The 11,515-nt window shown below is 42.6% G+C and overlaps 1 protein-coding gene across 1 annotated transcript in view; it reads right to left on the bottom strand.

The window, feature by feature from the left end:
• Positions 1-236: 236 nt before the first annotated feature.
• The window catches only part of LOC140410260 (NACHT, LRR and PYD domains-containing protein 3-like), a 79,703-nt gene continuing 68,424 nt past the window's right edge, over positions 237-11,515 (bottom strand). Inside the window, exons 8-13 of the mRNA XM_072498227.1 lie at positions 9,753-9,923; positions 4,161-4,331; positions 3,818-3,988; positions 3,515-3,685; positions 3,219-3,386; positions 237-3,057 (exon numbers count right to left, since the gene is read on the bottom strand). Of these exons, the coding sequence (XP_072354328.1) occupies positions 2,970-3,057; positions 3,219-3,386; positions 3,515-3,685; positions 3,818-3,988; positions 4,161-4,331; positions 9,753-9,923 (940 nt within the window). The 3' untranslated portion in view covers positions 237-2,969. The remainder of the gene's footprint in view (positions 3,058-3,218; positions 3,387-3,514; positions 3,686-3,817; positions 3,989-4,160; positions 4,332-9,752; positions 9,924-11,515) is intronic.

The raw sequence follows: 11,515 nt of genomic DNA, 5'->3' as shown, positions 1-11,515 counted from the left end.
TCTCTGACTGTCTACTCTATCTATTCCCCTGATCATCTTATAAACCTCTATCAAGTCACCCCTCATCCTTCTCCGTTCTAATGAGAAAAGGCCTAGCACCCTCAACCTTTCCTCGTAAGACCTACTCTCCATTCCAGGCAACATCCTGGTAAATCTTCTTTGCACCTTTTCCAAAGCTTCCACATCCTTCCTAAAATGAGGCGACCAGAACTGTACACAGTACTCCAAATGTGGCCTTACCAAAGTTTTGTGCAACTGCATCATCACCTCACGGCTCTTAAATTCAATCCCTCTGTTAATGAACGCGAGCACACCATAGGCCTTCTTCACAGCTCTATCCACTTGAGTGGCAACTTTCAAAGATGTATGAATATAGACCCCAAGATCTCTCTGCTCCTCCACATTGCCAAGAACTCTACCGTTAACCCTGTATTCCGCATTCATATTTGTCCTTCCAAAATGGACAACCTCACACTTTTCAGGGTTAAACTCCATCTGCCACTTCTCAGCCCAGCTCTGCATCCTATCTATGTCTCTTTGCAGCCGACAACAGCCCTCCTCACTATCCACAACTCCACCAATCTTCGTATCGTCTGCAAATTTACTGACCCACCCTTCAACTCCCTCATCCAAGTCATTAATGAAAATCACAAACAGCAGAGGACCCAGAACTGATCCCTGCGGTACGCCACTGGTAACTGGGATCCAGAAGGGAGTGGCAATGTCATGGAGTGATTTAAAATAAAGGACGGGGATATACAAATGGAGGCACCGCCGGGCCAGGAGCCGGTGCAGGTCAGCAACCCCAAGGCAAATTGTGAACTGGACTTGGTTCAGATGAAGTTCCAGGCAGCAGAATTCTGGATGAGCACAGGTATACATAGTGTGGAAGATGGGAGAGCGACCTTTGGAACATTGGTATAGTCAAGTCCAGAGTGAACCACTGCGTGGATGAGGGTTTCCGCAGCAGATGAGCTAAGGCAGGTTTGGAGTTGGAGGATGTGTAGGATCTGGAAGTACAATGTGTTCACCGTACCAATTTCTGTCAGCCCGTTTAATATCATCCAGTTTAATTAGAGGTTTTTGGGGCGAGTTGGATGCAGTGTCAGACATTGTTGTTTAATATTGGTAATGTGACTGCGTCGGTGTCTCTGGAACATCATATTAAGGTGGGCCTGCCAAATTCCACTGCCATCAGACGTTGAAAACAATGTCCCAAGCTGGAGCAAAAGAATGCGGTTTAAAGATTTGAAGACGAGGTTCCCAGATTTTATCATTCCCTGCAGAATATTTTCTGTTTATGATCCCATTAAAATCAACCGTTCCCGGCACTGGTTTCACCGAGATAGATGGAGACTCCGTGAACAGATCAGAGTGCCACAGTTGTTCTCTCCCTGACTCTCCAGCTCCCGGACTGTTAGCGAGGACTCGGTCTCCCAGGAAATGTCCTGGCCCCAATTCCGCCCGATCCCAGTATTTTAATACTGGATGAACTGATAGCTAATGATCCAAACTTCAGTATCGGGTTCCTGGTGCGATCACAGCTGGACTGTGCCCAGAGTGAGAAGGATTCAATGATGATTGAAGATCGAATTCAGTGCATTAACTGTTCCAAACTTCAAACAGGGTATTAATAACCCCGATTTCAATAACGCCTTCCTTCAAACATGGACAAAAGAGGTGAATGTCAGACGTGAGGTGAGGGTGTGTTCCATTGACATCAAGGCATCATTGGGCCCCTAGCTAATCTGTAGTCAATGGGAATTGGGGGAAACTCTCGGCTGATTGGAATCATACATGGCAGAAAGGAAGATGGTTGTGGTGGTTGGAAATCAATAATCTCAGCTCCAGGACATCACTGCAGGTTTTCCTCAGTGTTGTGGCCTCGGCTCAACCATCTTCAGCTGCTTCATCGATGATCACCGTTCCATTGTAAGGTCAGAAGTGGGGATGTTTGCAGATGACTGCACAATGTTCAGTAACATGCGTGGCTCCTCAGATTATGAAGCAGTCCATGTCCAAATGCAGCAAGACGTGGACAATATCCAGGCTTTGGCTGACAGGTGGCAAGTTACATTCGCGCCACAGAAGTGCCAGGTAATGGCCAACCTCTACAAGATCGGATCTAACCACGGTTCCTGGCTCTTCAATGGCATGACCATCGCTGAATCTTCCATAGTCAACATCCTTGTGGTTAGTATTAATCAGAAACTCATCTGGACCACGTATATTAATACTGTGGCTACCAGGGCAGGCCAGGACTAGGAATCCTACGGCCAGTAACTCACCTCCTGATCCCCCAAAGCCTGTCCTCCACTTGCCTGGATGAGTGCACTTCCAAGATCACTCAAGAAGCTCAACACCATCGAGGGCAAAGCAGCCCAACTGATTGCTCCCAATTCCACAGATATTCAAACCCTCCACCGCCGACAGACAGCGGCTGCTATGTGTACCATCTGCGATATCACTCCAGTAACTCACCAAGGTTCTTCAGACAGCACCTTTCATCTAGAAGGAAATGAGCAGCAGCTACCTGCGAACCCCGCGACATGGAGGTTCCCCTCCAAGTCACTCACCACTCTGACGTGAACATATATCGCCCTTCCTTCACGGCCACAGGGGCAAAATCATGGAACTGCCTCCCTAACAGCACTGTGGCTGTACCTACACATCAGCGACTGCAGCGGTCCAAGAAGGCAGATCACCGCCACCTTGTGAAGGGCAGCTAGGGATGGGCAATAAATGTTGGCCTAACGTCCATATTCCAAAATTAATTTTAAAAGTCTTGTGAGCCTGTTGCTTGGCATGTGACGTCCCAATGGGAGATGACACACACTCCAACTTGAACTTGCAACTGGGAAACGGTCAATAGGATTTCAACCTGGAACCTGCCGGTTAAACAGGAGGGACAGAGAATCAGACAGAAGTGTTCATAAAATGAGAGCAGCAATGTTTATGTATTGAAATGTTCACAATGTCACACTCATTCCGGGTCTGGATCCCCACATCAACTCTAGGTGTCGTTTCCCCTTGGAACGGAACTTATTCTCGCACAGTCTGAAATTTAAGGGGGAAAGAAACAGATTTAACAAATTTGAAAATAGCAGAGAAACTGAAATCGATTTTAAAATAATATTTACAGTAACAATATTATTCATGAATGACTGAATCACATTTATTCTTCACTTGATATCGGAAACATTAACAAAGACATTCACCTGATGCTCTTTAGACTCCTGCAGGTCAGTATTAGATAGCGCAGAGCAGGGACAGATCGGTCTGTGAATGAGTTTGATTTCAGGTCCAGAACTCTCACTGACCGATTTCTACTGAGAGCGGAGGAAAGATCCTCGGTACACGAATCTGTGAGAGAGTTATTATTCAACCTGTAGATCAGAAAAAGGAATAACAGGAATCAGGGTCAATCTACAGTGTTTATTGATAACATTATTCCTGGCACGAATAACAATGTGCAATCTTATTCTAAACCCATCTCTCACATTCCAGTACTTACCCCAGTTCTTGTATTGTACAGTTTTGATTCTTTAGGGCCACAGACAATAATTTCACTCCAGCATCTCCGACTTTGTTGTAACCAAGGTTTAAATCCGTCAGTAACTGATTTGTACTGAGAGCGGAGGCGAGATCCTCGACATAAGAGTCAGTGAGACCCACAGCCGATAGACTGGGAGTCAAGGAGAGATACCATGAGAGTCTGAAAATCTCCATTGTTAGTAATAAAACTCCTAATGGCACTGATAACGGCAAAATGTCAACATCACATTTTAAATTAAATCTCAAACATTCAAGTACTTACCCTAGTTTCCGTATTTTACATTCTGGCTTCCTTAGAAACTCAGACAACAATTTCACCCCTAAACCTCCAAGATCATTCTGATTCAGATTCAGAATTTCCAGTGATTGGTTTGTATTTAGAGTAGCGAAAAGGTCTTTGGCAGAATAAACTGTGATATCATTACGATATAGCCTAGGTATCAGACAGAATAATACCAGGAACCAGTAAATGCATTTTTGTCATTGGTGATACAACTCGCAAAGCGTATGATTACTCGCAAAGCGTATTTGTTATACTGTTAACAGCGCCCAAAATGTTTTGTCAGATATATAATAAACACAATCTCTGACAGGCTGCTACTTACCACAGTGTCTGTAGTTTACAGTCCGGATTCCTCAGAGCTACACACAGTATTTTCACTCCTGAGTCTCCCAGTCTATTGAAACCTAGTTTCAGATCTGTCAGTGACCTGTTTGTACTGAGAGTAGAAGCGAGATCGCCTGCACAATGATCTGTGAGTCTGTTTTCTTCCAGACTGAAGATCAGAAACAAAAATAACAAAAACACAGGTAAATCTCTGATGTTTTAAATACTGCTACTAATAATAATGTATAGTGTGTTGCAATGAAGAAACACAGTCCAGATGTGCATAGAATACAAAATACCGTTGATGCTGTATATCCGAAATATAAATAAAATCTGATGAAATGGCACAAAAGATGATGCTGAATAACATAAAAAACATGCGCTCTAGTTCTTAGTTGATCGGGAGTGCTTAGCGAGTCAATGACGTTGCGATTCACTTTTCCCACCGGCAGTGCACCACTGCCCATGGGTTTCCCTCAATGGGAAATTCCGGGAGTATAGAATTCCGCCGCCAGTGAGCGGCACGCTACCGAGAAACACGCAGCTGGGGTGCCGGAGAATCCAGCCCATCTTGAATCAGGTTTTGCGTTGGAGCCTCTCGGAAACAAAGATAATTTTAAGTAATTTATGTTTGCATTGTTGGATATTAGAAATACAGATACAGATTTAAGTCCGTTAAATCTAGTTTAATTCGGTGTATGAAAAGGTAAAATCTAGTTAGTTTCATTTTAAACCATGATGTGTTCATGTCGAGGGATTCTGGTTTAACTTCAAACTGTGTCTGCATTGCGATTAGAGAGTTTACGACATGAAAAGCAACAGAGAGTCGAGAAAGACTGGACTGTTTAGAAACCGCGAGCCACCATTTAGTTAGGAATTCCTTCTGAGTTTACTTTCTTACTGCACCCAAGGAGTTAGTTAAAGAGAGAGAAGGCAGATCTCACAATTCTGTCAAAAGCAGAAACATGGAAAGGACAACATAGTAATGGTAAGAAAAAAAATCATAGATACTGGAGAAAAGTTCTAGATGCTACGGAATGAAAGAAAGAAGCGCCTGAAAACAGTTGCCAAAGGGACAAAAGCGCTAAAAGCGTAACAACTGTATTTTGTAGTGAAGTTAAATAAAAGGGCAGAGAAAGAGAGGCTCTCAGTTAACGACAGAGCTAAAATGTGCAGTCCTCGAGAGGTGAGAAAGCGAGAATGCAGATATCTGCAGCAATCGTAAGGTTGATGATCTTCGTTCAGCCTATGAAGCACGTTGGGCCGAATTGCCAGTTTTGTGCTAGAAGGTTCTATGAATCAATGACTCTAAGCTGTAGTGTCCTACTAGCGTTGGTGGGTACCTTGTAGATTGCGTGAAAGCTTGAATGCTAGTGACAGCGCAAGACAGTAGAATACTGAAAGGAAAGTTGGAAAACCTGGAAGTGGAGCCTAGTTGAAAGCATCTGACTGAAAGATTCGGTTTGGGAAAGGAACGTTATAAGACGTGTCGTCACTTGTGTGGAAGCTGACGTCCCGTGAGACCAGTAAACCCTGCGTGTGATAATCAGCTGGGGTATTTGAGGCGGTGTCCACAGGAGTTCGAGTGCGTGGCATCTGCTACTGGCACCAGAGTAGAGTGTCACTGCCACAATTGGTCTATTGGTTGATAGGCACTTATTTAGAAGATTTTAGCATAAGATATATTTTGTAACCTGAGTTACCCTTAAAGTCTAAGTACATTTGTGAAGTTATCTATGGGGTGAAGGTGTATTGCATTATCCACAAACATTTACGGTTCAATAAATGCTTGTTTTCCTATGTCAAAAGCTAATTGGCTGTCCTGCGATTGGGCATCCACATTTTCGTAAAACAAGGTAAAAATTATGGCCTTTTAAGTCAGGGATCCATTCTGGCACCTTCTTATCCAGCAGTAACATCAACTGTAAACGCAAGGAAAGTGGGGGCTCTTGTTGAATTGTAAACGTGGAGAAAATGTTATTGGATACTGATTAGTAATAATTTGTTGGGAAATTTTAAAAAGTGGTAGGCAAATTACTGGAGGCTGAATAGTAACACTTGATTTGGGATTTGTTGCTATACGGTGGATCTGCCAATCCTTAATTGAAAGTAACATAGTGTATTGAGATGCATGACATAAAAAATGTGTTGACGTGAGGTGTATTGTCCAGGTTCAAATAGAAAATGGCGTTGAAAATAGGACTGTTCTAAAGTTGGTATATGTAACACTGTCTTATTTACAAATAATAACCCAAATCAAGTTAACTGTACTGGCTATTGCAATTGGGATTACTTGCAAGTAGTTTGATATAATTGAAAGCATAGCTAAGCTGAGGATGGAGTTGATGTTCGGAGGCCCGAGCGTTTCCATTTTAACAACTTGGGACATGTCGGGGCTGGAAAATAATTTGGCGACATGGTTGTAGTAGAAGGAAATATAGCACAATAAAAGGAAATGGCTGTTAAAAACATTGCATTGGTAGAGGTGAAACGTGCTCCTCAGAACTTGAGAAATGGGGATAGAGTTCAAGATAGTTCCAACCATTTTGTTGAGTACTGGTGGAGGAAGTCAGGTTGTTAGAGAGACTGGATCTTTTGTTTGGAAGGGAGAAGTGTTCCGTTACTCGTCCAACAAATGAGTAAACACTCATCTCTACAAAGTAGAATTTTTAGATTTACGGGGGAGGATTATTGACTGTGGCTGATGGCACAATTTGCTTTCTAGAACATTTTATGAAATAAAAGGCATTAATAACAGATATGATGTGTACAGATGAACCTGTTTCTTTGTGTCAAATTAATTCAAGAAGTGACTTTGTAAATTAATTTTTTTATGTGTGGATGACTTCAAAATCACCTATTATAGATTTCATTATCGTAATGATTTTGCAAGTGGTGAAAGTAACTCGTGAGAACTGTTGGAAACATGTCATTCATGATGTTGATCTTAACCAACTTTTCACTGCGGCCTCACGGCGCTGAGATCCCAGGTTCGATCCCAACTCTGGGTCACTGTCCGTGTGGAGGTTGCACATTCTCCCCGTGTTTGCGTGGGTCTCATCCCCACAACAAAAAGATGTGCAGAGTAGGTGGATTGCCCCTTAATTGGAAAAAACTTATTGGCTACTCCAAATTTATTTTAAAAAACTTTTGAAAATGTCTGCAGACAAAAAATAGACATTTATAATAGACACATAGATAACGAGCAACTGAAGTAAACCCGATTCACATAGAAAAACTAATTTGACTGCAAACGAGGAGCTTGCTTATGAAAGTAGAAAATTAGGAACAACAATTGAATTTTATGGAAAGTGGAACAGCTGACTCAGGACACGAACTGCCTAAATAGCAAACTTGTAAAAGGCAGATCTTGACTTAAATCTTGACGAAATTAAAATATCTAAACTTATCATGCAAAAAAAGCCTTGAATAGGGGCCGTCAGGGTGGCTCAGTGGTTAACACGGCTGCCTCACGGCGCCGTGGTTCAGGGTTCGCTCCAGGTCACTGGCTGTGTGGAGTTTGGACATTCTTCCCCTGTCTGCGTGGGTCTCACCCCCACAACCCAGAGATGTGCAGGCTAGGTGGATTGGCCATGCTGAATTGTCCCCTAATTGGAAAAAAAAATGAATCATGTACTTTACATTTTTTTAAAAATCCTTGAACAGGAAAATAACTTGTTGGTGAATCAGAATAATTGGCATTAAATGGCAAAACTAACGAATTGTTAGAATTTCATCGGGAAAGGAGCCAGGAGATTATCGAACTTGGAAGAAAACTGGAGAAATTAATGAGAAGCCGAGTGATGAGGGGTTCTACAATTCTAAATGTGTTTCTGTGAATATGAACGCATTGTTGAACCGTGCTACAGTTTGCAAATAATTGAGCCAAGTAATATTACTGATGTATTAATCTAGCAACGGACAATCATGAAACAACTGATGGACTTACATAAATGGAAATTAAACAATGTCATTAAGAGCTGAAATTGCAATTAAAAAAAAAAGTTACCCAACTATTTTGTTTATCCAATTGAGGCCCAATTGAGCGTGGCCAACTCACCTACACTGGACATTGTTTTGGTTTGTGTGGCTTAACCCGTATGTGCGAACTCCACAGGGGCAGTGACCCGGGTCCTCCGTGAGGCACCGGTGACCGGCTAACCACTTGATCACCATGTTTCCCTTGAAATTGCAAATTATCTTTCTCGGTCAATGACCAGTGACACTGATTTAAAACTGCTTGTCAGTAATATTACACAGGATGTAGCAATTGGAATAAAGATACGTGAACAGCGTGCAAAATACCATTCCAAATTTGCTGAGAACGGGACTGAGATAATTAATAAATTGTGCGAACTGTTAATCGGTTAGAATTAACTATGAATCCCAAGAGGGAGAAAATCATTGATATGGCTCAACTGAATTGAAAATGTCCCAATTGAAATGGGATTGGCACAAACATCAAGATCTTGGACAGTTCAAAGTACAAACAAAGCAAAAGTACAAATTCAATTTGTAGCACAGTAGCATAAGTGGATAGCTCTCTGGCTTCATAGCGCCAGGGTCCCGGGTTTGCTTCCCCGCTGGTCCACTGTCTGTGCGGAGTCTGCACGTTCTCCCCATGACTGCGTGGGTTTCCTCCGGGTGCTCTAGTTTCCTCCCACAGTCCACAGATGTGCAGGTTAGGTGGATTGGCCATGATAAATTGCCCTTAGTGACAAAAAAGGTTAGGAGGGGTTATTGGGTTACGGGCCTGGGGTGTAAGTGGGTCGATGCAGGCTCGATGGGCCGAATGGCCTCCTTCTGCACGCTATGTTCAATTTGACTGAACATAAGCATTCAAACTGAAAATAAGCATCCTTGAAACCGCAAATATAAATTTTGGCAAAAGCTTAAATCAGGTGTTATTACACAAAAATGCCATTCTTACTTCGTAAACTCGAAATGAAACTTATCACATGTGAATTTGAGAAATGGGTCTGTGAGTGGAACTATACCTAGACGTATTGAAGAGGACAAGTGTACTGCTGACTGATAAATAAGATATATTGTCTAGTTAAAAACTGGAGACCAAAAGAAAAGGAAACACGAAGTTGCGATAGGACAATGCTGCTAAATGCATTCTCTTTGTTTTTGTTCAATCGTTGTAAACATAAAATAAGACTCATGTAGTTGTGAAATACGAGACATCTACTTGTAAGATCCAATAAGGTAGGTTCATAAATATTGGTGATCTGACGGTTGTGTGAAGTGTATGTAGTATCCTATTAAAGAAATCAACATGGTTAGAATGATTTCTTTCTTTCTATGGTGAGGTGTTAGGAAACACAGGTGGTTTTAAATAATCCAGATTTCTTTTGCTGGACATGGGAAAATAAAGACAGATTTAACTGAGTTTGATTGAGTGTTGCTTCGCAGGAAAGTGCACAATTCTAGTTATTCAGATGGACTGCGTTTTTCTATAAATAGCACGACTACTGGCCCTCATAACCATTGACAATTCGTATTTATTATATTGCTGACCGTGGTCAAAATATTGTGCAGATATATATATAAATACACATACCATCTCACACAGTCTGCTACATACCCCAGTGTCTTTATTTTGCAGTTAGGATTCATCAGAGCCATAGTCAGCTGCTTCACCCCTGAATCCCCCAGTCTATTGTAACCTAGTTTCAGGTCTGTCAGCGACACGTTTGTAATGAGTACAGAAGCGAGATCCTCGACACACGAATCTGTGAGTTCGTTTTCTTCCAGTCTGTGGTCAGAAAAATGAACAACAAAATTCTAGGTGACCAAAAATAATAATGCACAGTGCGGAAACTTGCAGAAACACAGCCCCTGTGAACAGAGAAGACAAAATACTGGTGATGCTGTAAATCTGAAATATAAATAAAATATTTTGGAAATGGTCAACAGGACAGGCAGTATCTGTGAGGGGAGAAACAGAACGGATGAATGTGATGAAATGGCCGAAGCTTTTTTATTACGGTCTTAGAGTACATGAACAAGGACGTTATACAACACATTGCTAAGGCCTCGACAGCATCAATGTTTCCATTTTTGTTCGACATGATTTTTGAAGGATGAGGCGGCTTGAGTGAGAGTACAGAATGATTCACGACAATCATTCCAGCGATGAGGAACTCCAGTTAATTGTATAGATTGGAGGAGTTGGAATTGAGTTCCTTGAAGGTGAGCAAATTGAGGGGAAATTCTATGAAGTTTTGAAAAATCTTGTGGGGTCTGCACACAGCAGCAGATCAGGTAGGAACACAACGTGTTCCTAATTGTGGAAGGATGGATATCGAGCAGATTTAATTTTATTGGCAAGCGAAGTAAGGGAGATATGAGGAGAAACGTTTTAAAGCAGCGAGTGTTTAACTACTGAAAGGCACCGCCTGAGAAAGTGGTGGAGGTAGGTTCAATTGAGGCAGTCAGTAGGGAATTGGACAATACGGCGTGTTAAGGGGAGAAATTGGGGTTTTCAAACTACAGCATTGGTCATGCTGAGAGTGGCACAGACACAAGAGACCCAATGGCCTTCTTTTGTGTTGATATAAGGCTGCAATTCTATGTTTTACCAAGGTGAGTAAAACTAATGTGAAGAGTGATGAAATTGAAATTGGCAGAAAGATCATCCCCAGCTTCCGGTTCTGGCCCTCTGCTGAACAGTAGCACGAAAGGTGGCTTTCCTCTGGAAACCTTAATGTTGGGCCTTAAAGTAAAGATCGACCAAGAAACCGACAAGCACCCCCCCCCCCCCACCCCTACCAGCCCCCCTTCCTCCCCAACATCAGCCGCAACAGAATGAACGAAATCCACCCAAGAAAATACCATCAGATCCGCCAAAAATAGAAGCGACAGTAGGAGCGGTAAGAGCCAGGATAGAAGATGCAAAGGGAAGACGCGAGGAGCGAAGCCGAACAGAGCATTTTCCACCTGGAGAGATCGTCCACATGACCATCAGCACCAACCCAGCCACCAATGGGGCAATGGATGGAGTTCCTGCGATAGGAGCACCTAAAGCTGAGGAACTCCATAAGCAAATACGTCATGGAGACCCTGAAGGCAACCAGAGCACTCGCTTTGGCCCCCTTCAAAGAGTCCCTGCGAAAGACGGAGCAGTGATTGGAAACCCAGGAAGGGAGGGTATATATTAGGACATTGGGGAAAACCTGGCCAAGCACCGGGCCAAGTTCAATGAAGTTAAGGCAGCCCTGTTTAAATGAAAAATACGCTTCGGGATGCTATACTTTGCAAAAGTCTGGGTAAAATGCAACAACAGGGACTTTTACCTCAACACGTCGGGTGAAGCGGAGGAACTTGTCAAGAAAAACGGACTGGGAA

The sequence above is a fragment of the Scyliorhinus torazame genome, chromosome 4 (assembly GCF_047496885.1).
Source record: "Scyliorhinus torazame isolate Kashiwa2021f chromosome 4, sScyTor2.1, whole genome shotgun sequence".
Classification (NCBI taxonomy): domain Eukaryota; kingdom Metazoa; phylum Chordata; class Chondrichthyes; order Carcharhiniformes; family Scyliorhinidae; genus Scyliorhinus; species Scyliorhinus torazame.
The sequence above is the reverse complement of the archived record's forward strand: the minus strand, read 5'-3'. Positions and strand labels throughout refer to the sequence as shown.